The sequence below is a fragment of the Fusarium subglutinans genome (genome assembly GCF_013396075.1).
Source record: "Fusarium subglutinans strain NRRL 66333 chromosome Unknown NRRL66333_c0000112, whole genome shotgun sequence".
Lineage (NCBI taxonomy): Eukaryota > Fungi > Ascomycota > Sordariomycetes > Hypocreales > Nectriaceae > Fusarium > Fusarium subglutinans.
In genome coordinates, this window is record NW_023502175.1 from 23,964 (window position 1) to 51,936 (window position 27,973).

General features: G+C 49.6%; 8 protein-coding genes across 8 annotated transcripts; 3 read left to right on the forward strand and 5 right to left on the reverse strand.

Annotated features, from left to right (window-relative positions):
• Positions 1–1,736: 1,736 nt before the first annotated feature.
• Positions 1,737–4,829, forward strand: FSUBG_8258 (CMGC CDK CRK7 kinase; the record flags this gene model as incomplete). The annotated part of the gene is made up of 5 exons (XM_036686647.1): positions 1,737–2,163; positions 2,216–2,629; positions 2,677–2,812; positions 2,868–4,532; positions 4,586–4,829. 5 exons carry the CDS (start codon positions 1,737–1,739, stop codon positions 4,827–4,829), a joined length of 2,886 nt encoding a protein of 961 aa, XP_036536213.1.
• Positions 4,830–5,692: 863 nt separating this feature from the next.
• On the reverse strand, positions 5,693–7,204 carry FSUBG_8259 (uncharacterized protein; the record flags this gene model as incomplete). The annotated part of the gene is made up of 1 exon (XM_036686648.1): positions 5,693–7,204. The coding sequence occupies one exon, from the start codon at positions 7,202–7,204 to the stop codon at positions 5,693–5,695; it is 1,512 nt and encodes a 503-aa protein (XP_036536214.1).
• A 1,976-nt stretch (positions 7,205–9,180) lies between these two features.
• On the reverse strand, positions 9,181–9,576 carry FSUBG_8260 (RIC1; the record flags this gene model as incomplete). Its single annotated transcript, XM_036686650.1, has 3 exons — positions 9,181–9,380; positions 9,432–9,473; positions 9,531–9,576. 3 exons carry the CDS (start codon positions 9,574–9,576, stop codon positions 9,181–9,183), a joined length of 288 nt encoding a protein of 95 aa, XP_036536215.1.
• A 3,753-nt stretch (positions 9,577–13,329) lies between these two features.
• Positions 13,330–15,602, forward strand: FSUBG_8261 (RNA binding protein; the record flags this gene model as incomplete). The annotated part of the gene is made up of 4 exons (XM_036686651.1): positions 13,330–13,485; positions 13,616–13,673; positions 13,821–14,527; positions 14,622–15,602. The coding sequence occupies 4 exons, from the start codon at positions 13,330–13,332 to the stop codon at positions 15,600–15,602; spliced, it is 1,902 nt and encodes a 633-aa protein (XP_036536216.1).
• A 1,409-nt stretch (positions 15,603–17,011) lies between these two features.
• On the reverse strand, positions 17,012–19,102 carry FSUBG_8262 (uncharacterized protein; the record flags this gene model as incomplete). Its single annotated transcript, XM_036686652.1, has 1 exon — positions 17,012–19,102. The coding sequence occupies one exon, from the start codon at positions 19,100–19,102 to the stop codon at positions 17,012–17,014; it is 2,091 nt and encodes a 696-aa protein (XP_036536217.1).
• A 567-nt stretch (positions 19,103–19,669) lies between these two features.
• Positions 19,670–21,289, reverse strand: FSUBG_8263 (histone acetyltransferase type B subunit 2; the record flags this gene model as incomplete). The annotated part of the gene is made up of 6 exons (XM_036686653.1): positions 19,670–19,844; positions 19,899–20,384; positions 20,437–20,952; positions 21,029–21,062; positions 21,116–21,187; positions 21,253–21,289. 6 exons carry the CDS (start codon positions 21,287–21,289, stop codon positions 19,670–19,672), a joined length of 1,320 nt encoding a protein of 439 aa, XP_036536218.1.
• Positions 21,290–22,054: 765 nt separating this feature from the next.
• Positions 22,055–26,517, forward strand: FSUBG_8264 (alkaline phosphatase D; the record flags this gene model as incomplete). The annotated part of the gene is made up of 5 exons (XM_036686654.1): positions 22,055–22,059; positions 22,119–22,212; positions 22,272–22,581; positions 22,632–23,945; positions 23,993–26,517. The coding sequence occupies 5 exons, from the start codon at positions 22,055–22,057 to the stop codon at positions 26,515–26,517; spliced, it is 4,248 nt and encodes a 1,415-aa protein (XP_036536219.1).
• A 306-nt stretch (positions 26,518–26,823) lies between these two features.
• Positions 26,824–27,607, reverse strand: FSUBG_8265 (SPC3-signal peptidase subunit; the record flags this gene model as incomplete). The annotated part of the gene is made up of 3 exons (XM_036686655.1): positions 26,824–27,070; positions 27,123–27,404; positions 27,462–27,607. 3 exons carry the CDS (start codon positions 27,605–27,607, stop codon positions 26,824–26,826), a joined length of 675 nt encoding a protein of 224 aa, XP_036536220.1.
• Between the last annotated feature and the right edge of the window lie 366 nt (positions 27,608–27,973).

Consider the following 27,973-nt stretch of genomic DNA (forward strand, 5'->3'; position numbering starts at 1 on the left):
AACCGTTCAGCTTCTTTCCAGGTTGTGATACCAAGGGAAAGCCACGTGCATCTGTGTTTTCACGTGACCAAGACGCTTGCTCTTCCCGGCGCTCTGGAACTCCCACAACAAGGATCCAACCATCAACCTACACCCAGTCACAATCGCCAGAAGATGACCAACTAGCTGCTGTTCTGATACTGCGATAATAGACGACGCCTGGATGATGATATCAAAATGGCTTGCAATTTCCATTTGGCCAGGCTGACCACGAAATGAAATGAACCGTCTATCGACCGACCGCACTATATAGTGCTCCCATCCCCTCCCGGCAATCCGAACCATCATAAGCACACCATTCAACCTCGTCGCCATTCCATACGCCTTGTTTGATGAACCAGCAGCTAAATGCAACTTGCTCAAACGCATTCGAAAATCCCCACGTGTACTGGAACTTCATTCATAAAACCGAAACACTGGAAAACTCGCTCCTACTTCAGTTTGGTCTGTTTAAGGTGCTGGCTAGAATTATCACAGCCTATCCATCTTGCACCAGAGTCTCGTTCGTTCTCCTGCATGGATTTGCTTGGGTTGCTGCGATGTGCTTCGTACGCTGAAGCCTTTCAACACTCGGTTCATTAACATTGGTCCCTCATTGCCGCGGGCATAGGAAACTCTGCCTTGCGGTCCATACAACCAACCAACGCTGCGCACTGATTCGGGCGTCACTTAAATGGCTGAAGGGGTAATTCGTTGCATGATTCAATTCTGATTCGCCATGCCGGCAAAACGTGCTAATATGGTCTTGGATGACGTCCGAATTGAGTCGTCTGAAAAGGGTCGATAATCTATGGCAGCATGACTCTGTTCTCAGAATTTGGCAGGCTTACTGGCTCTTGTTTCTTGTTCGAGAGCATAAACCAATATTTCAGACGCAGCGAGTGGATTTTGCGTCGCCGTGGTGTTTCTTCATGCTCGAAGTACCGGATGGCTTTGTTGGACGAGCATTGACGTGTTAAGAGGAAGTCACAGTCGTGATTTGGACTGTCGTAAATTATCCACATGGATCCGTATATAGTTCTTTTGCTCTTTTGCGAGCAGCGATACGATGAGGCCATGCTGTCTCTCACCTGGTGGAACCATTGGGGGTTAACCCAACCGATCCAACCATCAACAGCTAACACCAAGGCGCTTGATATTTGCAAAGATCTCTGGACGGAAGCCGCACAATAGCCAGTGCATTGGCGAAAGAATTACGCCTAGAGAGCTGGAAGAGCGTGCAAGTGCATGTACCCCGGGAAATTGATCAAGCTCATCAAGAGCTTGAAACATCTGCCCATTTCGATGATTTCTGCGCCTATCACCAACTTCTGGTGCTTTAGGACATGAGTTTACTTCGGGCGAGCCTGAACTACCTATCAACAAATCCTGACAAGGCAACTCACGCAAAACTTGTATTACCCTAATCCTTGGCTTCCTTCTTTCTTTTTCTTTTTCTTTTCCTTTCCTTCCCTTCCCTCCCCCCCTTATCTTTTCCTTTGCGTCAATCGCGCTGATTTTGCAGATGACAAAAAATCCCCGACCTGCATTGGGCCAAAAAGCCTGCATGTTAAATTCCCCGCGCCGACCACTCGGGGCCACTGATAGTTAGCGGGTCACCGACGTCAAGGCTCCAGGTACCTACCTACCTGGTCATTCCCACCGGTTAAGGTGCGGCCCCTAAGTAACCACTGAAAACTCGACGCCCAGCTGCACTGATGGAGACCGCATCCAAACCTCCACGTCGACGTCAAGATGCTGCCATGAGAGACGAGCGAGAACTCAATGACCAAGGAGAACGGGCTCGACATGAGCGAGGAATGAAGCCCTCACAGAGATCAAGGTCTCCCCGTCAAGTTCGCGATTCTCGCCACGATTCCGACGCACGCCGCAACCGCCCACTCACAAGACCAGATTCTCATTCATCTCGCCGTCGTCGCCATTCGCACGATCGTAGTCGTGATCGCGCTTCTCGTCTATCGCCCGAAATATCACGTCGAGTACCAGAAGTTGAAGATCTTATTCCGCGTTATCGAGAACGCCATCGCGAAATCGAGGAGAAGCCTCCACGGCGAAGCCAGAGCCGAAGCCCAGGCCACGACTATATCAGCAGGGCGTCGCCCTCGGCAGCCAAACGACATCGAAGTCGGAGCCCTTCTTTGACCATTTCCAATCGAAAGAGAACCCGAAGAAATAGGAGCCCAAGGTCAAGAACAAGGGACATCAGCCTGGGGTCTCCATCTAGGAAGCACGTCAGGCACTCCTCACGCGACCGACGTAAATCATCGCCTCGCCAACAAGCACGATCTTCTAAATCCCCCACACGTTCACGACCTAGATCTCCAGCAAAGTCGGACTCGGGTTCGCGACGGGCAGACCGAGAGGCTCAGTCACAATTGGACCGACCTCCGCCACGGTCACGAAGCCGATCGCTTACATCAGAGCACCACTTGGCTTCATCCCGACGAGCTCGTGCATCATCTCGCGAGGATCAACGGACGTCAGGTCTTGAGCGGACTTCCTCACGGCGACAACCTCCACCACGATCACCTCAAGCAAGTAGGGAACGGAGATCTCGAGAAGGGTCGCCGGGTTGGCGTCATTCTTCGAGGTCCGATATTGACGAAGATATGACCTCCAGAAGCAATCTTCGTGGAGGCTTTAACCCGAAGTATCACCAAAAATCACATATCACTAATGACCCGTATTCCCCGTCACCCCAACACGCTTCGTACCATAACTCGCCTTCACGGTCACCGTACGGACCATCGCGTGGTGGATGGAATGGTCACCAGTAAGTAGACCCTGGCGACAAGCACACATGAAATCGTCTATTGACGCCATTCTAGGTCCTACCCTCCTCAATATCCTCAGGGGAGTAGTCACGGTCCCCCAAGTGGCCCTTCTAGCCATTATCATTCCAATACTACGCGGTCACCACCATACGCCGCTCCGACAGGCCCGATGCAGCAGTACCCTCAGGGGGGAAGCTACCGCGGTGGCTACAGAGGTGGCGGTTTTCGAGGTCGTGGGAGAGGTAGCTTCAAGAATTCTCATTGGAACTCTGGGCCTCCTTCAAGGGGATACCGCGACGATTTAGGCAATGAACGCTTCAGCAATGTGGACGACCACGGAAATGCAGGCCCTGAGCCTATGGATGTTCAGGAAGAAGTATCACAGTCTCAAGATGAATTGGGCGAAGACATCAGCCAGAGTGTTCAAGACAGAGCAAACCCATTGACTACCCCCAACAGACCGCCCCCATCTGGTCCAGGAGGTTCATCTGGTAGCAAGTTCAGTTTTGCCTTCAAGCCTTCATCAAAGCCAGCGGTCACTGCCCCAAAGCCTGAGATATCACAAAAGTTGAATGCTGCTCCTCGGCGAGAACCCCAGCCTGAGAATCGAGACAGAGATCGAGCCCGAGATCAAGAGCGCGAACCTCCCCGAAGTGCACCAACAGAGCCAGCTTCCTCTCGGCCACGCCACGAGCGCCGCCATCCTCCCGAAGGCCCTAGAGTTGCGCCCCGTATGCGTAAGGTGATGAAAATCATGAAGCGACCGAAGCCAAGACCGACTCTCCCAGCTGATCTGGTAGACTCGGATTCTGTCTTCTTCAGAAAACCCGGAAACGAATCAGTCGTTGGCTCTGGTACCTATGGCAAAGTTTTCAAGGGCCTCAATGTTTACACAAAGGGGATGGTCGCCCTCAAACGAATTCGAATGGAAGGCGAGCGCGATGGGTTTCCCGTCACAGCTATCCGAGAAATCAAGCTTCTTCAGTCTCTCAGGCATGTCAATATCGTCAATCTTCAGGAGGTTATGGTCGAAAAGAATGATTGTTTCATGGTGTTTGAGTACCTGTCGCATGACCTCACGGGGTTACTGAATCACCCTACATTCAAACTGGAGACAGCTCAAAAGAAAGACCTCGCCAAACAGATGTTCGAGGGTTTGGATTATCTCCATACGCGAGGAGTACTCCATCGCGATATCAAGGCCGCAAATATTCTCGTCAGTAACGAGGGAGTCCTCAAGATTGCTGATTTTGGCCTCGCCCGATTCTACGCGAAGCGCCACCAGCTGGACTACACCAATCGAGTCATCACCATCTGGTATCGCTCACCAGAGCTTTTGCTTGGCGAGACTAAGTACACTGCTGCTGTTGATGTCTGGAGTGCAGCATGCGTCATGGTTGAGATTTTTGATCGAAATGCCATCTTCCCAGGTGACGGAACCGAGCTTAGCCAACTGGAAAAGATCTACAACGTAATGGGCACGCCGAACTTGAAAGACTGGCCCAATCTCATTGATATGGCTTGGTTTGAACTTTTGCGCCCGACTGTGAAGAGAAGGAATGTCTTCGCAGAGAAGTACCGTGAGAAGATGTCACCAGCCGCCTTCGACCTGCTCTCTGCCATGTTCCGTTACGACCCTGTAAAACGGCCCAGCGCTGCACAGGTACTCCAACATGCATACTTTACGGATGAAGCACCAGCAGCCCGCCAGGCAACAGAGTAAGTCGATCAAGCTTGCATATGACAAGCATCACTAACTAACCAATCCGTAGACTCGCAACACATAACGACTGGCATGAATTCGAGTCTAAAGCCCTGAGGAAGGAAAACGATCGACGGGAGAGAGAGGCCAAAAAGCTGGCTAAAGAGAATGCCGGGCGGGACAAAGAGAAGGATAAGAAGCGCATTAACGAAGGGACCGACCAGCGCGACACAAAGCGGTTACAGGTTGACAAGAATGGTGGGAACAAGCCCACGCCGGTAGTCGCACCACCGAATTCGACCTCTAAAGCGTAATGTTCATGATACCTTGATTTATAATTCGAAACGATCACTCCTCGGCTACACATTTGGTACTTTTGAACCCAGACGGCATTACCCAATCTGCAGGAGTCTTCAAGGCAATTCGACGTTCCCCGTCCTCTTGTTGGGCGTTTCCCCATAGGCCAAGGCGACCAAATCAGTGGACTGGCGTTTTTGTTTTAAAATATCATTCTTCGTTTCTTTTGAGTTTTGGTGGCTTCATGACTTCTCATGTTGGAACCTGAAGCATGGGTTTCTATTTATTTTGCCGGCTTCATCGCCTTCTTTTTCCCATCCTGCCTATTGGCACTGGATAGGCAGTGGCCATAGAGCGAGGACAGAATTTTTTTTTGACGAAGGCATGGCAAAGTATTGTTGCTATATAGAACTGACCAAGACAGTAAATCAAAGACAGGGGGCGAAAATTAGACAGCGAAAACCCGTTAATTTGTATTAAGCCATCCTGACAATCGCCGCCAACTAAGTGCACCATTGAAGTTTATTTATATGCGACGAGTCCTGGGACTCCCTATGCCAGCAAAGATATTCCGGCTTACCTATTGTCTTGGGTCGTCATTGAAGACGTCCTATCATACAAATGTAACTTGCTGCTGTTGCCGGCCCTTTTTTGGATTTCCATATACAGCTCGATCTGATCTCATACTTTTGACTTCTCTGTATCTGTCCCATCCCTAATCATATCATTATTGGCTTCGTGAAATCGTGAGTAATTCGTTACATCATTGTTGGACGTTGAATCCTGGGTGATTACCCAACCCAACTGCCCTTTTTAAGTATGCGGGTATGTCTTTGAACAAGAGTGCTGTGTTCCTCTTGTTTGAGCTTCGTCTTCTTCTTTACTGATACGCCGCCGCCTCGACACCTTTTCCTTTAATATCTCGAGTTTTCAGAAGCTCACGTAGACTAACCTCCGCACGGCCCTTAATCGTTGGCAAAGTATCAGGCGAACGCCAAGTCATCCAACCACTAAGCGTGGACATCAAATTGCTCCTTTGGTTAGATGTCTCGATTGCAGATATAGAGCCATGGACGACCGGCTGGTCAAGTCCTTCTGTAGCTGCAAGGCCCTTCTTTGGTATACCAGGAAGATGCTCTTTGTTTGTTACCTCAGGTGCTGTTCGGATTTCGAGTTGACTGCTTGATGTTTGAGGTAAGGCAGGCTCACTGACAAGACCAGCAGCCGTGAGTCGACTCGAATCCAAATCATGGAGGTGCATGCTCAACCGATTGCCATCAATGAGGGCCAATGAACCAGACCGTTTTTGGCGAGGTGACCGCTGTCTTACATCCTCCTCTTCCAGGAACACGTTCTCGCTGGCTCCTCCCTCAGACGAGACCGATGATCCGTGTTTGCTGGACCCTTTTTGTGCGGCTCTGCCGCGAACGTCCTCGGCAATCTCTGCAGCGGACTTCTTCGATTTATCTTCATCCGATGATCTACTCGATGACATTATGGTCTCCAATGTCCCCATGGCTCTGCTGTTCCTCCTCACGCCCATCGGTCGTTTTCTAGATTGTTTGATGTTCCTCTCATCATCGGATGACACAGCTTGAAGGGTGGGTCCATGAGCCTCCTGACTCTCAATAGCTGGAGCCATAAAAGACGAGCCTGAGCCATGGGGAGCATAATGAACTTCATACTGGTTGCTAAGAGAGTATCGTGATTTAGCACAGATCTCTGCGATACGGTCCAGATCAGCATTTATATCAGTACCACCACTCTGGTCTTCTAGATTAGCCATGAAGCTTTTGAAGCGGAAGGCTTCGACAGATGGAAGTTTTGGCTCCTCTGGTTCATTCTCGAGTCGTTTCTTTGTTCGATTTCTCGCCATTGTACCCATAATTCCATTCCGGACCGAGGCAGAACCTGCACCGAAAGGCAGCACTCGTCGTACGAAAGCTGAAGGGCCGCTACTTTCTGAGAGTGCTGAGCGGTGCCCTCGACCGTTGACAACAATGACTCCTCTGTCCGCAGGCTGTGCTGGTACAGGAGCGTAGTAACTTCGCACGATCACAGGCTGGGAATAGGTACTGCTCTGGGCACCAGTAGACTGTCCGTATCGATGACGAGTGGGGAAATTACTATTCAACTCTCGAAGAGCCGACGTTCGATGCTCAGCAGTTGAATTGTCAACGGGAATGGGTTTTCCCTCTGCATTTGAGGGCACTAGGCTCGTCGATGAGGCGTTCGTCTGGAACAGGGGTGGGAAGGAGAATTGAAGAGAGTGTGGACGTTGTTTGCTGAGGGCCGGTGTTGATGAGGTTGACGTAGAGGCGTGGTGTCGAGATGGTTTGTGTTGATGGATTTGGGGCGGCTGGGGGAGCTCCTCTGGAGAAGGGGATCGCATGATGGTGAATTGGGACCTGACTCCGTGTATATATAGTGTGAGTGTGGTGTGTGGTGTGCTTGGTTTTGGTATACAAGTATGGGAGTTGGAGGCGATAGAGCGAGGTGTTGATTCGGGTCAAGCGCAAATGTCACCCCAGGTGTACACCAATTGGGCTGGCATTGGACGCTCCGAAGCGGCAGGGCGATAGCGTAGTATACTCGAACTTTGCATATGGCCTTGTAGCTAGTATCTGCACAGACGTGTACACTTGAGGGTGGCAAGCGAACGCTGGAATGGGGAAGCTGTTGGGATGATGATTGTCGTGGTCAACAGTCGGTCTAGGATACCTATGCAAGGTGTCCCGGGGATTAGCTGCAAATGCAGCGGTTAAGAAGCAAGTGTAGGGAGTAGAAAACTTAGTACCTTTGGGCTAGCTCCAGCAAGGTAGGTACCTAATGGATGTCAGGAATGATGTGCTCTGAACAATTTGGCGCATCGACCCAGAGGCTGTATGGATTGGCCAGCTAAAACAATGAATAGCGAGTGATGGGAGCCAGCAAGGCAGCAAAACGTAAAACCATGGATTTTGGTTTATCAATTCTGTCTTGTCTCGTCCTGTCTTGGCTGACGGTCAAGCCGTTGATGCAAGACGCGGTGCAGTGGGTCGATGGATGCAGGAGATGCAACAGACAGTAGCAAAAAGAACAGTATGGCACTCTTCGGCTACAAATACGGCGTAGTTAGTAAGGCAAAGGGTTTAGTTTGTTCTTGGTGGAGATGTGGGATGAGAGCTGATAGATGATGAGATTGCAGGAGGAGAGGAGAGGCAATAAGTCAGGTTGAGTGTCGAATTGGTACCTCCAATGTTGAAGGGGATGCTAGCTGTACAGCCAGGCAGGCCTTTAACTTGAAGCTAGGTACCTAGGTACCTCCACTTACTTCATAACACTGTATCTGAGACCGCAAGCTGCAAGAGCAAAGGGTTTCTTGGAAAATAAAGGAAAGAAAGAGGGGGTCTTTTCTCTCACATGCGTTTCATTGCTTTTCCCTCCGGGTCCATTGATATTCATTCTTGAGGCTGATAGGAAGTAGCGAAGCCAATCAGGACAACCTAAATTTGGCCCTTATGCATGAGTGTCGTGGCTGTCGATAATTAGGCACTCACTCAGTGAAAGGATCAAGCTGGTCTCGAGCGACGTCCCCGCATTGTCTTTCATTGGCTTCCATGTCTACGGAGTACAGTAAAGCTCTAAAGCAACATATCCCGACCTGAGGTATACCTAGGTACTTACCTTGAACCACCTCGATAAGAACATTCATTGCTCACAAATGTCCAACATGTCGAAAGCTGGGTTTTCCTATCAACTTTACTTTGGCGAAACGAACGGATGATAGGCCTAAGAACTAGGATCTACACATTGGATCGTGTGTCGGTGTGTTGTATATTTGAACCCGTTTCTGTCAACTACGTTGGCACGACATATGTATGGATAATATGCACATATCAATGCACATGCCGGGATAGCCAAGGCGGACAACTCACACCTCCAAGTCATTACGCAGCAAATTTTGTCCATTTAGTTCCCAGTACGTTCCTAATGCCATTCAATTTTACATGCAGGGATGTCCAACAATACGGACTATATGTACGGAGTACATACAGACGTTTTGTTATCCTCTCTCTGTAATTGAATTTCAACCCCTTCCCTTACCAGCATGGACTAATATCGAAATCTAACTTGAATTCAACACTCTCTAAGGTCTTTCGACATTAGCGTACTAACATCGTATTGATATTGCGTCGCCGTTCTTACACCAGACCAGTTGATCTGTATAACCCCAAAGTTAGGCAGGCATCAGCTCCTTGCACCACCTCTATCGCAGCCGATGTCGGGGAATACCCATGCAAGACCCAGTTGATGCAAACAAACTCGCCTGAGTTCGAATACAGCCCATAAGTAGGTAGAGTCGAGTACCACCAACGTCTATTCATTTCATGCTACGCGCCCCATTGTTCCATAGCCCTGTCCACCAGTCTGCACGTTGTCGGAGTAAATGCCGGGCGCAGGTCCTGTCGCAAAACGGCCCTCGCGCGCCTGTTCACGGCGATCGTAGTAGATGTACTCAAGGTAGAAGGCGTGGATATGACCTGGGATGAAGCCAAGAAGGGTCAAGCAGATGTTGATGAACAGATCTGAGAAAGTTAGCATATGAGTGTAGCCAGATCAAGAGATGTGTTACATACCCATTCCACATCCTGCAACGGCCCAGACGCCGATGGGAGGGACTGCTACCACATTAGTCCTACTTTGCATTATACGATCAGGAGGAGTATGCGACTGACAGAAAATTGTAATGAGGATAAGGAAGACGGCAGAAATAGCACCCATGGTTGCGACTCGTCAATGCAAGGCTGAGAGAAGTTTTAGATGTAGTTTTGTCGGTGACTCAAGAATTCGCGAGTTCGCGTTCTGTTAGCTGAGAGAATATGTAGCTGAAGGAGGGAGAAAATAAACAAGTAAGGTCGTCACAGAAGTCGTCGTAGATATGCGCCACATAAATAATTCCAAGTAACGTGAGGCCTTCGCTACCTGTCACGAATATCTACCTACTACGGAGTACCTTAGGTATTCTTGATTAACGCCAGTGATGCTATGACGTAGGCCACGTCGGCATAAAATTTGCCGTGACAAATCCCAAGAAACCATCTTGTGGCGAAGCCTCGAATAACAACAGCCCATACCCTGGTAGTCGAGTGATATTTTCTACGAAAAAGGATCAATACTGATCTTGATATTCGAGTGTAGGAGACCACCCACCTTAGCATGACATACTGAACGACATACCATACAATGTAATTTCCAGGCATTATTATCAGAAGTGCGTAAAATCTTTTGGCATGAGGAATCTATTGTCACTGGCCTATCAAATCATTCACGAGTGAATTCTGTCCAATTACCAACAGTACAAGAGGACAGGCTACTGTAGACCACCACCAACGTGACAATGCTCAGAATGTCACTATCACCTGCATCATGTTGTTCATATCACAGCGGTTCCTCTCTTAATTAGCACTCCAGTGGAACGTAGTGATTCTTACCTACCCATCCCCTCTAGCTAGTGCTGCGTTGGAATAGGTGCATCGATGTGCGAACATGTGACTGTGAGCAGGTATGTTAGAAGGTTTTGGTGGTTGATAGGTACCAGCTGCGAGAGTCCGGTTCCTAAGACGAGGGAGGTGGCTGAGCTCCAGGGGACAGTTCGTTTATATCAGACGGGCTGCTCGTCCCCCATCGACTATTGTGGAAGTTGAAAACTTACCTTCCTAGGTACCAAGTCTCATCACGGGCTAAGATCGAGGAGTAAAGACAGACTCTGCATGATCAAAAGTATCCTTCTGTCACTTGGCCATATTCAGATTGATAAAGAAGGGTAGAGAAACCCAAAGAATGAGAAAACGTGGCTCAACTGTATGCTACGGCATAGTCGAGTGTAAATAAGAAATGTTTTTGCTTAGATATTATATTATCGTGTCTTCGCTTTTGGTGAGAACAACGAGCAGCCTTTCCCAGAGTGTTCGATTCGGACACGTCTGTCTTCACGCCAGTGGCTGTTGGCCACGGAACATCGTACCCTTTCTAAAGATAAAGCTGAGGTATCGATACCGAGGTGAACCCGTTGATAATCCTTGTTAGCCGCCAGCCGAAACTCATCAGAGTCACCCCTTGTCTGGCATAGTGATACTCTGGTATGACACAGTGACTGACTTTATAGCCCCATATCCGTAGTCCTGAAAGAAAAGAGTAAGTTGATTGATATTAATGGAGGACGTTTCCGGGGCTCTATTTATAGCTAAGATAGTATAGGCTATCTAGTTGAGTAACATTCAGAAGTTGAACGGGATTCATTTGCGTCCTGGCCTCAAGAACCTGCTCAGGCCATATATGAACTACGAAGACTTGCGGCCTCATTCGGTGAACTTCTTGGCTATGAGCTCTCGCTTTGGGATTTAGAATATGGATTGTGAACCTCAACTCTTTATAAGCGATGTTGTTTATCCTGTGCATCGTAAAGCCGCTCAATATCGATCCAGCAGAACCGGCTCATCAATCGACCTTGTATGATATTACATAGTACACAACGCAGCAGACGTCATGTGCAGACATAATTCGCGGGCAAGTTAGGCTACTTAACGGGCTTGCTTTGATCAACTCAGCATTATGAAGATCCAAAGTCAAGTGGCAGCAGAAAAGAGAAGAGATGAGGGGGTCTGCATCATTGTGGACTGACTGATGTAGTTGGATCGAGGTTGATGACGCCTCACCTCAGGCGGTAAATCTGTGTCCGGGCACGGGTGGGACCTTGCCATGTGCTAGGCTATCCCGCCTGACTGATGATGGATTTCTGCAGGATATCTGCTATTCTTATAGTATCTGTTTGGGTAATTATTGAAATGTCACAGATGAGCGTGGAACAATATCTAAGCGTTTGAAGAACGTCTTGTCTGGTTGAATCAGTGGTAGCAGAGCAGAATCGGGATCTGGAGCGGGCTCCGATAATGAGGCTGGCACTGTACTGTTGACTTTCTGCCTGAGCGGAGATTGCTCCATGTTATTAGTCGACCGGCTACGAATCTGTCAGCCTGTTCACATGGAACTTAAACCTCAGCGGGATTGAATTGAGTTGCTGGAGTATTATTATCAATGCGTCTCGAATCTAACACAGCAGCTTCAATCCAATCCTGCTCCTCGGCACCTCAGCACGCATACGCTTCGAGAAATGTGGTTGGCAATGGTAATTACGCGCGGTCGCTGCGAAAAATCAGCGGTAGGGTTACTTGTAGTCTTGGCGAAGGTACCTTACCTAGGTATCTACCTAGGGACCTCTAGTAGGTATCTACCCTATTCATGAAGATATTGATGTGTTGAGAACTTGAGCGGAATGGCAAAGTTTCGAATTATCAACCCGAGTTTGAGGTGGTAGGATTCGGACGCATCGGAAAGTGCAGATTTCCAAGCTGGCTTTGAAACTATCCCAACTCAAAAGCCGCTGTGTCAGTGTCTTTTAACACAGCATTATCGCACTTTGAGGAGGTACGAGCTGGAATATGTTTATTTATTGATAAAAAAGTTTGGTGAGGCACCTAAGTACGGACTAAGGTAAAGAAATACCGAAAGCAACCTTTCGATGTCAAGCGCTTTGAAAATCCAGAAATTATAATCAGGTCAAGAACGTTTACGGAATATTGGTCCGTCAAACCTTGCCTTCGTCAATTGACTTCAACGGGCGTCAATAACTTAGGTAAGTATATATAGTTTACCGGAACACCTCATTCTGAGCCATGAAGGAAGGTGTCTGTATCAGAAGAGTATCTGGATCTGGTCATTCTGAGATAGCTCCTGTTTATAGTTCGCTATTTCAGAGTACTACCTACCTACTGTAAGGTACCTTAGTAATGGACGTCGTGTTTCCCCTTGCAGGTCAAGAAAGGCCAACATGGACAGCGGAGTTTGATAGTAGAACTTACTTGAAAGTTTGAGCTTCGATAGCAATACCTAGACAATTTTCAACGCCTTCAAGAGCGATAGCAGCCAACTTTTTGCAGAGTCCACCTTCCATAGCTAATCTCTTATGACCTAACGACATGATAACTTATGCTACCCATGAAGTTGAACAATCGCCCTTCATTCATGGCCGGCTCTTTAAATAGCCTGGTAGCGTCGGGTGTGCTGACATTCTCCACTAGGTACATTACCTACGGGGCCTGCTCCCCTACCTAGGAGAGAAAGCACCCGCCTCAGGCCCATTTCGTGTTTGGCACCAACTCCCCTGAAGGATGGAAGCTGCCATTTCAACTACTGGCCACATCCACATCCGTTCCGCTTCCCGTCAACTTCCCGCTCACCCACCTCACGTATACCTTTCTACCTCTTTCATCGCGAGCTGGCCGGGCCACGGGCTACTTGCACATAATATTTCTTTGCCTTTCGATTGTTTATCACTACGACGATCTCAGGGAATCTACGAGATCCCCTTGTAGTTCGCCGCTGCCGCCCCCTCCGCGCTGCCAGTGAATCAGATACTGATTCTTCTCACCTCCCAAACTCGCAGCCAACCCTCGTCCGAGCGATTCCGTCGCGAACATGGCCTCACAACAACTTCCCCAGCTTAACATCGATCGATATGTTGTCATCCATGTTGCGACTACCTGCGACGAGCACGGCGTTTATGTGACAAAAGACTCGGCCGAAGTAATTGAGCTTGGTTGGATCCTGGTCGACGCAAACTCACTCGAGGAGGTGAGAAACACTATCCTGTCCCGGCCAAAAACCCTCCCCCAAAAATTTCCATGTGTTGCAAATTCTCCCCCAGAAGCATTCGATGTCTCCGTATAACACACCGATTACTGACTAGCCTTGCCACTGCCAGATTACTCATGAGAGCGTCCTTGTCAAACCCGTCAATACTCCAATTACGCCCCTCTGCAGTAAGTTTTCTTACGCTAATGGCTCTTTTCCGTTACATACTCCACGCTGCACTCTTTCGTCCAGACAATTGCCCAAATGCCGAAACCCAATATTGCTGGCCTTTCATGTCGAGGTAAAATATTTTAGCTAACCCACTGTTTTCACAGCGAGCCTGACTACCTTGACTTGGGAGCATGTTCGAAACGCTGGTACCTTTAGAGACGCTATCACCCGATTCGATACATTCGCTACCGAGTACTTAACCTCCAAGAACCTCGATTTCGTCTTCGTCACTCTTGACGCATGGGATCTCCGTGTTCAGCTGCCTCGCGAGGCCCGCGACAAGGCTGTGGTTCTCCCTCCTTACTTGCAGCACTCGCGTACTTTCGATCTCCGCACCGAGTACCAGCGCTGGCAGCAACACCACCCCGAGTCTCTGCCATTCGGACCTTCGATGCTCTCCAACATTTGCGCCGCTCTCGAAGTTGAGCCCGTTCAGTCGAGTGCTCCAATTAAGCACAACCTTCCATTCCACCTCCAGGCTCTTGCCCCTGCCTCGCCACGACGTGCAATGGAAGAGGCTGTCACTCTTGCCCGAGTCCTCAGGGGGTTGATTCGTAAGTCGCAGCCTCCCCAGGAGCATCCCGATGTCTTGACTCGGCCCATGGATGCCCGGGCCGATGTTCGAGCTTTTCTTTCGGAGAGGAGCAAGGTTCTTCATATGTCGGGACTTCCTCACGATACCACTCAGTCAGAGCTCGAAAGTTGGTTCACTCAGTTCGGTGGCCGACCCATTGCATTCTGGACTCTTCGAACCCCTGAACAGCATAAACCCACCGGTACCGGGTTTGCCGTGTTCTCTTCTCATGAGGAGGTAAGTCTAGTAGTTCCTTCACCAAGTCTCATTTTGCGCCATTTCCATCTTCTTGTCGGCAACATGTGTTATCTGTCATGCTAATTAATTATAGGCCGCTGAGAGCCTTTGTATGAATGGTCGTGCCCTTAATGAGAAGGCCATTGAGGTCTCGCCCTCCTCTAGCCGTGTCCTCGACCGCGCCCAGGACATACTGACTCCTTTCCCTCCTAGCAAGAACCGCCCTAGGCCTGGTGACTGGACCTGTCCTTCTTGCGGGTTCTCCAACTTCCAGCGTCGAACTGCTTGCTTCCGATGCTCGTTCCCTGCTGTCGGTGCTGGCCCTTCGAACGATATGGGCGGCGGCAATAACAATTACGGTGGTGGATATGGTTACGGACCCCCTGCTATGATGCCCCCCCCTCCTCACGGTGGCCACCATGGGCCTATGGGTCATGGCGGTGGCCGTATGGGCGGTAGCGGTGTGGTGCCTTTCCGTGCTGGTGATTGGAAGTGTGGTAACGAGGTCTGTGGCTACCATAACTTCGCGAAGAACGTTTGCTGTCTTCGATGTGGCGCCAGCCGCGCAGGCGCAGCTGTTGTTGCTGATTCTGGATACCCTTCTCCCATGGACAATGCCTCTCAGTACGGTATGAATCAAGGATCCATGGGAGGTGCTCCAGGACCCGGACCATTCGGCTCCGGTAGCTCCTTCGGCGGCTCCGGTGGTGGTTATAACCAACAACACTTTGGAGGCCCGCCCAGCCACTACCTTCCCTCGGGTCTCGGAGGTGGTGCTGCCGCCTACCCTAGCTCCCTGAACACTCATGGCAGTTTTGGATCTGGACCTGCTTCCCATGCGGCTGGTCCTTTCGATAGCCGTGCTGCTGAGGCTGCGTTCCAGTCAGCCACCAATGGACCTGCATCTGGTGGACCATCAAACAACTTTTATAACAATAACGCCAACAACAACGGTGGCAATACTGAGAACGACCCCTTTGCTTTCCTCTCCAGCGGCATTGGAGGGCTTTCAGTTAGTGGAGGAGATGGCCGCCAGAATGGTGGTTCTGCCCCTCCTAACAAGTCGCCTGTTTAAACGGTAAAAGACTGTTACAGCCGATCCGCTGCGTGTTTCTTGGGTCACCCCTCCATGTATATTGACCCGGGTGATACGCGCCGCTTTATTTTTTCGCGAAATTTCTTTGATGACGAGCATAGAGCATTTGCAACTACATACCCTGTGGTATCAGATCTATCAAAGGAAAGGTGGAACGGTGTGTGTATTGGTTCGGAAGGTCTGGTCGGAGTGACGGATAATTGATTATAAGGTGGGATGTGTTACAAAATTTCAAGGGTTGGGAAGACAAAAGTGACTTGCTTACTTTGCTGGGACCAGGGCCTCCTTTCTCTGGTGTTGCCGGTTGAGTCCATATGGTACGGACTTTGCTTACTGGGGTCGCTGTCTGTTTTATGTTTCGCAAGACTGGAGATGGCATGATGCGGCTCTTTTTTCCTCTTGCCATGATGGCAAAGGAAGATCCATAGAGCTGTTGAGGTCTCTGAAAGCTTCAGGGGCTGGTGGTGGTATTGCTGGAAAACGGTTACGGGGTTGGGTGCATAGCGAAGGGGAGTGTGTACGGATATTTCTTGGCCTTTGTCTGACTCAGTTATCCCAGTTCACGCAAAGTCGGCGGCTCATTACCCGACAAACTAACTATTTCTCTCTATTGTCTGTCTCTCATAACTACACTCATCTTCTGGTTTTTGCCCCTGTCACTCATTCTCTCCCGCATGAGTCTGACGTTGTCTTTCTCACGTTGCTCAGTTGTTTGATAATCTCTGCATCTTTCTGTCTTCATCTGATTTTGCTTTGGACGTGCAGGAGCTGGGGAGCTGGGGAGCTGGACGGGGTGGCTAATAGGAACCTAAGCCACGGTAGGGAGGAGTCGGGGTGTCAAAATGGATGTTATGTCCCATGGGTTGGCCAAAGCTGCATCTTTGCTGTTCATAGGAGTTGACGATGCGGGAGCATGTCGCCAGTCCTACATAGGTACTATCTGGATTCCTCGCAGTTCTACTAGGGACTATGACTTTGTCTACACAATAGGGTTCAAGAACTTGGCTAGGCAAGATCGATTAGGCCGGCTGGCTGTTGGAGGTTGTCATTTATTTCGTCTACATATTGTGTTTCTTCCTCTCATTGAACTACCCTCGCATGATCGATAGGTAATTCCTTAGACACCAACTCTCCCTGCTTTTCACATTATGTATGTCTTGCATAGTGGATTAGTATAGGATGCTCAAGAAGTACTTTGACTTATAATCTCTTGTTTTCCCCTTTTTCCTCCGTTGGAGATCAGCCAACGATGGATGCAGAAACACAGCAAGGTCACTGATCAAGAGTAGCACTGGAATTCGCTACCCGCCTGCTGTCTGACCAGGGCGATCTTATGCCATTCGTTTAGAAGTTGCACAGATCTTTTGCACCTTTATTCCTCCACAGCCCTATTGCCCATTGTTGTTCAGATTGTTACCGGTGGCCTGGTTCTGGAAACCCATCGTATTCGGCGTGATGGTAAAGGGGCGTTGACCAGAGCATCCATTGGTAAACCAGATGTCCCAAGCCTTGGCCGTTTCGTAATCGCCATCATTCACTTCGGGGGTTGAGTTGATGAAGAGTTCGCTGAGCGTGGTATTCCAGGCCTCGATCTCTTCTCTTTGAACGGGCACGTCCATTCCTCCCACCATCTCAGCGACTTCGTCACCAGAAATCTCCTGATTCCCTACGCGAATTGCCTCTCCACCAGCTGGTATGTCGCTCATGCTCTCGTCAGGTGATGAGTTTTCGTTACGTGCGGCAGGCATGCGATATCCACGGTTGATCTCGGTGTTGATGTCGTATTCGCCGTCGCTCTCGTCGTCGGATTCCCTGTCCCAGTCTAGGTCCTCGTGGTCGACTGATGACCAGGCCATAGCACGGAGGTGTTCATCCGCATCGTCGTCCTTAATGTCCTGTTGCTGTTCAGGGGTTAGTTCAGTCCAGCGTTTCTTGAGAGCGTGCTTGCGCTGCCAATGGTGAGCATTGTCGGCCTTGTTGAGTTTCTCATCTTCATCTGAGATGTACATCTCATCTTCGGTGGGGACGAGGTTCTCTCCCGTCTCAAAGTCAATATAGCCCCATAACATCATTTGAGTGATGTGGTCGTCTAAATGGAGTCCACGGGAGGCTGCCTCGATCGGCAATATCTCATCAGGGCGCTCGAGACGAAGGACGCCTTTCCCCCAGCCTTCCAGGTGACCAAGACCAACCTCGTGGAGAGGGACGCCATAAGCCGAGGGGTATCTTTCTCTCTGTATACGGTCCCAAGCAAGCGTAGAGAGACGCAAGTCATAGCGAGCCTTGAGTTCCATGCATTCCGACATAGTTCTGTATTTCTGCCGCATGAGGCATTGCCACAGGGGATATAAGCCTTTCTGGCCCATCATGAGTTTAACCATGTCAATGCTGATGGGGCTGAAAAAGGGGTGTGTAAAGGCCATTGAAAGCTTGATGATGAAGAAGTGCGCGTTGTAGAGGTGAATGTTGGTCCAGTACTTTCTGCTACTCAGAGACAATCGTCTCTGGCGCGTAGTAGGAATTTCAAGTAGGACCCAGAGTCGGAGAAGGGTGCTGTGCATTGTGTGTGGCATGCGAAAACCCATGCGAGCCATTATTGCGATGATCTCGCGACAGTATCGATCACGACCGATGACCAACTCAAGGTACTTTAAACCAGGAATCAGTCGAATCTGGCTGGGGTTTGTCTTCGCGGTTTCCCAGCGGCCTTCAAGGAACCGAGCATCATGAGTACTTGAATTGCGGTCCGCTGGATCCTTGATGAGGGTTCTGCCATAGAGCTTCCAATGGAAGACTTTACCAGCCTCAGGCGCATTGGTGTCAATCCACATACGAATGCAGGAGAGCATATGCCCCGTAATTGCTTCTCGAAATGTAGGGCTGGCAATGTACAGGCTCACGATGTCTCTGGGAGAGAGGTGCTTACCAATCTCAACAGCAAGCTCAAGGTTGCAGCAGAGGGCCGTGATAAGATCGAGACTGGTGTGCTTGAGACTCAGGGCGAGATGATCAACCTCATTCTCAATTTCATATGGATTATGTCCTTCAAATAGACCATGAGAGTAAGCTTTCGAGAACTTGACCCTCTTTGCGATGCCGAGTCGGCTGTCGGGCTCCTTGATTTCGACATCAGGGCCCAGATCGATGTTTGTGTCTATGTATTCGTTCCTATGTTCGTCAAGGCCTTCAGGATCGACCCCCATTGCGGCCAGTTCTTCATGTGTGCGGGCTTCGCGAGCAACTGCTTCCTCGAGGCGACGTCGCATGCCATCTGTTAGGAGTTCAAATTGCCGCTCTGGATGTGTGAGGAGCTCATCTGGGGACTGGGCTTGACCTTCTCCCTGGTCCTGGGGAGTAGTTTGAGAGTTGACACTGGACTGAGCCGTGTTGCTCGCAGCTGGATGCATGTTGAGGGTATTTTGAGGGATGTTGTTTGGTGCAGATGATCCCGCATCTGGATGAGATGGGTTGGAAGCCATAAGGATTGTGAAGAAGAAATAGGCGAAAGCTCAGAGGGGCCGAATGATGTTGCCAGATTTGCGGCACTGTGATTGTAGAAAGCTGAAGTCGAAAGTCGTAGTGCAGAGATACTTGGCCGTGATTCGTGGGGCATAATTCAAGAAACAATAGCCAGGCAGCTGGCCACTGACTGGCTTTAACATCAGGCAACGAATAGTATCTAACCAGGGCACCCAAGTTGCTTTAGGAAGTCGAGTCACCAGGTCAACTAGAGACAAGAGATGAGCCGCCAGGTGCTGCCAGTGACAACTGTGCCACGCCACCGAGAGAAGTTCGCGACACTGCTAAGAGCTGGAGTTCCGAAGAACAAAAAACTATTTGATTTGATCTAGGGAGATACGTGGATAATTTGTTTGTTATCTTTCTTAGGCTGCAAACCCCCTTTGAGTACTTGTACACCTGGCACTAGGATAACTATTTTGCCCCTCGATGCTGGTGGCATCTATCTCTTGAAGCCAGCGCCTCCAGAGCTGCTGCGTCTCCTCATCCTATGAAGACCGGAACTTCTCCACGAACTTCCACCTCACCTATCGGTCGAGCTCATCGACAGGCAAGTCGCCGTCGTCCTTACCGACAATGGACTCGGCTACCTTCCAGATCTGCAGCAGATTGTCTTCCGCAGCGCTTGCTACAAGCCAAGGCTCGTTGAGATTCCAGCTGAAGTCAGCCAAATGGTTTGTATGGCCGCCGTGCATGAACAGTCTAGACTTTGTTAGCTTTTTGTTATAATCAAGCCCTGGCAGTTTCTGGACGTACAATTCAGGGGGGCCATCATCCTGGTCGTCAGGCAATACCTCCTCGCCAACCCGCGAAAGATCCCAAAAGATGATTCTTCGATCATAGCTGGCACTTCCCAGGATACCGGCCTCAGTCGGGTGCCAGGCCAGGGATGTAACAGCATCGTTGTGACCTTCCAAAGTGTGGACCTTCTCCTTGACATTTCTGAGGTCCCAGATGCCAATTGTCTTGTCGGCTGAGGCAGTGGCCACAAGAACTTCCGAGTTGGGGTTGAACGCCAGAGCATTGATCGCATCAAGATGGCCGCGCTTAGCAATAACTGCCGCCTTAGCGGTCTCGCTGTGACGTACGTCAACGATTTGGAGGGTCTGATCGTCGGACACAGAACCGATGAAGTTCTTTGAGATTGGATGATACTGAACGTCGTTGACGATCTGAGTGTGGTGAGTGTACTTGCGAGAAGGATTGAGGATTCTCGAATCACTCTTAAGGGTCTTCAAGTCCCTGAGTACCGTATGTGAGTAGAGCATTCGGAGTACCAGGGTTCAAGACTTACCAAAGACACATTGTGGTATCCTCGCTACCAGAAGCTAAACACCCCTCCTCATGAGGGTTCCAGTTCAGGCCGAAACCTTCGGCCTTGTGTCCAACAAGCTCAATCTGAGCGTTGATCTTTCCAAGGGAAGTGGGCTGGAGAGGGTGCTTCGTTCGGTCGAAGATAAGGATCTTGCCATCCACACAAAGAGTGGCGATGATGTCAGGATTCTGAGGTTGGTATCGAGCCTTGTTAACTTCTCCGGGGTGCTCGATCTTCTGAACAATCTCGCACTTGATAGCAGCAACATCACCAGGCTTACCGTAGCCACCAATCTCGCCTCGCTCGTCATCATAGTCCTTGGGATTGGGCGCTACAGCCTTTGGAATCTGAACATTGGCAATTTGAAGAAAGTTGGGGCTCTCATCTGAAGTGTGAGTGCCAAGTAGGAGGCGGTGAACTGAGTAATTCTTGCCCTCTGGCTCCTTGACGTCGGGAAACCATTGGACCGTCAGAGTAGGCCAAGTCAGAGCCGTTCTGGAAGATGAAAGTTAGATCGAGAATTCGTGGTAGTGATCAAAGACCTATGACTTGCCCGAGAATCATGTCATACAAGAACGGACTGTTTTTCTTCCATGTCTTGTACTCTGTTTAGTGTTAGTACGGTTAGTCCATATTCTTGTCACTATTTGCTCCATACCTTCATTAATCATGCGCTCGCCCTGATCATCATCATCTTCGTGAGTCATCTCGACTGCATTCAGGTCAGTAACTATGTCTGTGCAAGTTTGCGGTTACGGGCAAGTTTAATTGCTTGCTTGTGAAGCGCAAACTCACTGTCCACATCGCGCTCTGCAGATTGAGCAGGTGCCATGATAACTTTTCTTATTTGCTGAGTTGACTATTTTGAGGTTGTTTAGAATGTGAAGAATATGTGTAAGACAATAGCAAAGGCAAAGTAAGTACCTAGCAAATCGTTGCTGGTAAGAAATTGTGTGCACGGCTGAGGACGATGATTGTAGTTGACCGGGAAGGCTGAAAAGTGCCCCCTGTCGCGTCGCGCGTAAAGTGACGACAGTACCTAGCAACGGTGAGCCACAGCGAGTGGAAGATCCCTGTGGCTAGAGTACCCCACAACCTACCACGGGCAATTCACTCACAGCGGGGAGTCGCAGCAAGGCACGTACCTAGGCAGTACTCCAAACGTCAAACAAAACAGAGAAGCCTACAAGTACTTCAGAAGTAGATCACTGAGCCCCTCCATCACAGGTCCAGAGCCCCACCATCTCGCCGTAGGTCCTGGGTTCCCTCAATGACTCTTGGACTTCACGATAACACGGTTCGCCTTCACCTTCACCCTTCTACCTCATAAACCCTCACGGAACTCGACGGTACCCTACGATACAGCACAATTTACGGAGTGTCCTGCAGTATCACTTGGCGAGGTCTAATCGCTCAGCTATACCACCATCCGCTCACAGATTGTTTGGCGCCACGTTGACTACTGTCTCGCGATCCTGATTTTACAGGACTTCCCACGTTTCCCGCCCAGTTTCTTAGGAGTGTGTTCCCAATAAAACATCGCGTTCAATACATTTGACGTTTTGTGTGGACTGGAAACTGTCCACGACCCGTCAAAATGGGGTGCGTACCTCTCGTTGCTCTTCATCCTTACCTCCAATAGCTGATTCTTTTCGTCGCAGTGTCCCCAAGTTCTTCAGATGGCTCTCAGAACGATATCCTGCCATTTCTCAACTTATCGCAGAAAACCGGATACCCGAATTCGACTGCCTTTATGTTCGTCGCCTGATGCCCTCCTGTCATCCTTTTACGCATACATGCTGACCGTTGTCTAGCTCGACATGAATGGTATCATACATAACTGTACCCACAAGGATGCGGGCGAGGATGTATCATTCCGTCTCAGCGAGGAGGAAATGTTCATTCGCATATTCAACTACATTGAACATTTGTTTGGAAAGATTAAACCCAAACGACTCTTTTTCATGGCTATTGATGGTGTTGCGCCGCGAGCCAAGATGAACCAGCAACGTTCTCGGCGTTTTAGGACTGCCCTCGATGCTGAAAAGGCCCGTGAAAAGGCCATCAAGGAAGGTGTCGAGATTCCCAAAGAGGAACCTTTCGACAGCAACTGCATCACCCCCGGTATGTTGAATTCACCAGGAATGTCAACGACAAAATCTGACAAGTCGCAGGCACGGAGTTCATGGCGAAACTATCCCAGCAATTGAGGTATTTCGTCAACAAGAAGGTGTCCGAGGACACAGATTGGCAGGGTTGTGAAATTGTGCTATCCGGCCACGAAGTTCCTGGCGAGGGAGAGCACAAGATCATGGAATACATTCGAAATGCCAAAGCCCAGCCAAACTATAACCAGAACGTCAGACACTGCCTTTATGGTCTTGATGCTGATCTGATCATGCTTGGTCTGCTCAGCCATGACCCTCATTTCTGTCTTCTCCGAGAAGAGGTTACATTCGGACGGGCGTCAAAGACCAAGTCCAAAGAGCTTGAGCACCAGAACTTCTATCTGCTTCATCTTTGCATAGTCAGAGAATATTTGGAGATGGAATTTCAGGAGCTCCAAGAGGATGGAGCCCTGAGATTTCCCTTTGATCTAGAAAGAGTCATTGATGACTTTATTTTGATGGCGTTCTTCGTAGGGAACGATTTCTTGCCCAACTTACCCAGTCTGCACATTAATGAAGGTGCTTTGGCGAAAATGTTTAGAATCTACAAATCTATCCTCCCAGAATGCGATGGATACATCAACGAGAATGGAGTTATCAATATGGAGCGACTACAGCGCCTCCTCGGCGAACTTTCCAAGACCGAAATTGATGCTTTCGAGAACGACGTATCTGATGAAAAGTGGTTCGCGTCGAAACAGATGGAAAAGAAACTCGAAAACAAAAACGCCCAAGCGAAAGCCCCCAAAGGGGGTCAGCTGGTGATCACCTCAGCGCAGCGCGATTTATGGAAACAAATGATTCGCCCCTATATTTCGAAACGCTCTGAACAACCTTTGGATCTCGGTACGAGTCTCAAGGCCGCTGATCGTAAGTTTGTTCAGGATTTGGCTGATTCAATGCACCTCCAGTGGTCCACTAAGGAAGATGATGAGGGGCACCGTCACCTGATCGTATCTTTCCCCCCCAAGGTCAAGGATAATGCCGACGAGGAGGAGGATGATGATGATGACGACGAGGAGGGCAATCTAGCTGCCTACCGGGTAATGAAGACGTACGACAAGGCGTTGGTGATCGACTTGACTCCCGAAGATGCTCAGAAGCATTACGAGAAACTCTACCAAGACAAGTACCAAGGCTGGAAGACAAAATACTATCTCCAGAAGTTTGAAGAGTGGGCACCTGGCAGTTACGACAAGGAGCTTACAGCGCTTTGTGAGAACTACGTCCAGGGTCTCCAGTGGGTCCTGTACTACTACTATCAAGGAATTGCATCATGGCCTTGGTTCTACGGGTACCATTATGCACCTCTCATTTCAGGTATGTAATATGGCTGTATATGAGTTCTTGTAGCTGACAAAATGTAGATGTCGTCAAGGGTGTCGGTGCGGACCTCAACTTCAAAAAGGGCCAACCTTTTTTGCCGTACGAGCAACTCATGGGCGTGTTACCGGACCGGAGTAAGAAGATCGTCCCTAAGGTTTACCACGACCTGATGACGAATCCTGATTCTCCAATCATTGACTTCTATCCACGAGACTTCGAACTGGACATGAATGGCAAGAAGATGGACTGGGAAGCAGTTATCAAGATTCCCTTCATCGACGAAAAGCGCTTGTTGACCGCGATGGCCCCCAAAAACGAGTTGTTGGAACTTGATGAGAAGGCTCGCAACGGGTTTGGGGTTCCTCTGAAGTTCACCTATTCCCCCGAAGTCGATTTTGTGTATCCTTCACCACTACCTGGCGTTTTCCCAGAGATCCAGAACTGTCGCTGTATTGAGAATATCTTCGACCTTCCGGACATGGAGGGACTCGAATACTTGTCAGGCTTGACTAACGGTGCTTTGCTAAGCGTCGATGCACTGGCCGGCTTCCCTTCGCTGCACACTCTTCCATATACTGCCCAACTCGTTGAAGGGTACGGTGTCAATGTATTCCAGGCTGACAGCAGAAACCCAAGCATCTGTGTCACACTGACTGAAACGGAGAATCGTACCAAGATAGAAACTTGGAAGGCCAAAATAGGCCATCGATGCTTCGTTGGATACCCATTCCTTCAGGAAGCCAAAGTCATCAAGGTGCAAGACGAACTTTTCAGCTACGAAATGGCCGACAATGGGAAAGATATTGTGACGAGGGACCACAATAACAGGGAGGCTGCGGATTGGGCCAAGGAAGCTGATCACCTGGAGAACTGGCATGCCAAACGCTTGGCAATCACCATCGGACAGGTTGAGTGCTTGGTATATGTCCATATGCTGAAGGGTCTCATTCGTACGGAGGAGGGTGCCCTGATCAAAGAGTATGCTGAGAATCCCAGCCTGAGAAGCACCTATGCTGCGCAGACCATTGTTAACGAAGTCGTTAACGAAGATGAACGTTTCATTGAAAAAGAGGCGTTGCCAGTCGAGGAAGAATTCCCTCGGGGTACTCGTGCGTTCTTCCTGGGAGAGTACGCATACGGACGCCCCCTTGAAGTCGCTGCCCACGCCAATAATAAGGCTGAGATCGTTGTTTCGATGCTGAAGAATAAGGAACCGGACTTTGCGAAGCAAATTATCCACCAGGCAGAACGCTCCAACCCCTACACCCCTTCTTTTGCTGTTGCCAAGCAGTTGGGAATCCATCCTCTTGTTCTAAGCAAGATTACGTCTTCGTATCAAATTATCAATTCTGCTGGACTTCGACTGAATTTGGGACTGAATTTGAAATTTGAAGGGCGAAAACTTAAGGTTCTAGGGTACTCAAGGAAGTCTCACACGGGCTGGGAATTCAGTGGCATGGCAATCAAGTTGATTGCTGACTACATGGTTGCCTTCCCCGATTTCTTTGCGGCCATCCAGCGGGAACCTCAGAAGAGCGAGGTTCTCGAAACCGATCTTTGGAACGACACCAGTGTTGCTTCGCAGAGAGTCAAGGAAATTGTGGCCTGGCTCAAGAAACAGGAGACCAGCAAATTCGAGCGTGTTCCTTTAGAGGCTGAGCAACTCGACTCCGAGGTTGTCAAGGCCCTGGCTAATGTCGGAGAACAAATCCATGCTGCTTCTCAAGATATTGAGATCAAGAAAATGCGTAGTGTTCCTCGTTCAGCGCTTCTCAAGCCGTCTGATGCTGAGATGGTGCTCGGCAGCCAGAACTTTGTCTTGGGAGATCGGGTAACTTACGTCTCTGCCGCGGGAAAAGTTCCTATCGCGACCCGTGGAACTGTTGCTGGCATCAGCCGCACAGCTACCGCTCTGCTTTTAGATGTTGTCTGGGACACATCGTTCATGAGTGGCACCACGCTTAACGAGAGAGCTCCGATGTTCCGCGGACAGACTGTGGCATCTTCTTCGGTCCTGAATACCACGAACAAACAAGTAATCTCAACCACAAGCAAGTCACAACAGCGACGACCAGTCATTGCCGCCCACGGTGGATATGCGAATGTGGGTGTTACACAGTATAAGGATGCTCCAGCACCTGGTCCGCTTCGTGGTGGTTGGCGCGGAGCCTTGAATGGCTCCAATTCACCAGGACGCAACTCCCCTGGACGAGGACGAGGCAACAGCGCTCGTGGAGGTGCCCCTAACCTCATGCACAGCACCTTGGTTTACCGGAATGGCCCTCCCGATGGCGCGGCCCAAGGCCAGGACGCTAATGGGCATGGAACTCGAGGTAGAGGAGGTCGTGGTCGCGCACGCGGTACCCATCATGGTCCCCCAGGTCCTGATGGACACCAGGGGGTCGAGCCTCCGCAGGAACAGAGATATGGCAGTGTTCCGCCACCAGCTAGCCTTGACTCACCCAGAGGCAGGGGCCGTGGACGTGGACGTGGTGGAAGAGGGCGAGGCGGAGCCAGCCGCGGACGAGGCAACGGAGGAGTTGCTGCTGATGGAACCCAAGGCTAGATGCCTCGCAGTTCTGATTCATACTTGTACTGGCGATGACTGATGGATTGTTCATGATGCCGTGTGTTATAGCATGATATTGAAATGCTTGGATTGTTCAAAACATAGCCAGCGTTGAGATAAAAGTTGTGGATGTGAAATGTATGATAGATAAAAGCTAGATACTTGTATCACGGAGTCACGAGTGCAAACAAATCTTGCCAGGGATCATTCCTACATAGACTTGCATCCATGGCTTTGCCAAAGACCCGGGGCCACATCACACCACGAATGCAATTTCAAGAACACACAAGTATTTGTCTACCATTAGTAGCTCTTCTTAGGACTATCTTTCTTCTTAGTCTTGAGAGCAGGGAGTTGGAACTTAGGCGACTCTCCCCATTTCAAAGCCCTCCAGTGACCGATATCCCGGGACTGATCCCAAGTTAGAAAACCGACCCACGGTTGAACATTGTAATGTAGCTTGAGCTTCACATCATCTATCTCGGCGACCTTTCCACTGGGGTGGGTGATCTGATACTTTGGCTTCTGGTTTTTGAGGCCGATAAAGCCACTATAATATTCTTAGGTTCTGTTTGAATACTTGTGGATATAGAGAGACCTACCGTTCAGGATCGATGGACTTGCCCTCAGCGCTACGCTTTAGCTTCTTCATCGCAACAGGTCCAATGTTCTGGAGATGGTCGGCGCTGGGGTTGGTGATGATTTTATCCCAGATAACAGCCTCATTAGTCGAATTGTTGGGACCCGGCCACTCAGCAGTGACGTAGACAAAAACCTGCTTGGTATTCCATGTAAAGAGGCTCCTCAAGTCAGCATCGAGGTTGAATCGAATGATGGCGTATTCCTCCTTCTTCGAGCTGTAGTAGTGTGGTCGGCCCTTCACACTGCAAGACAAGAGACAGTCAGTATATAATGTTTGTTTCTAGAAAGAGAAGACATACACTTGAGCGTTTGTCTTCTGGAATATGCCAGCATCAGGCGCCCGTGGAGCCAAGAGGTCGGACGCAGCGATAAAAGCTGCGACCACAAATGCGACAGTGGTAAAGAAACCAAAGGTGTTCTGAATACGAGTAAGAGAATTGTACATGGTGAGCTTTGAATTAGCTGCAGTTGCAGCTTTTGCTCTCGAAGTGTTGTACAAAAAGAAAAGGAGAGCTTGAAGGAGAAATGTTGACGATGTCGCGTCTTGGTATTCGAGTTGTTGGTGCTACTGGCCACGTTTTGGGACGGACGAGGGTAATTCAGGTGAGCACTGGAGCTGTGAGATTTCTGCCCCTGTGATTGGGCCGCTGTGTGCTCTATGAACTCCACTTTTCAATTGGACTGAATTCAGTGAAGATGATCTCATTGAGGAAGCATCGCATAAAACATCCAATACCGGTATTGATTTAATGTGGACATGTTCTAACATCCACACAAGACTTTCAGTGTTGCATGTTAAGACAGCTTATGT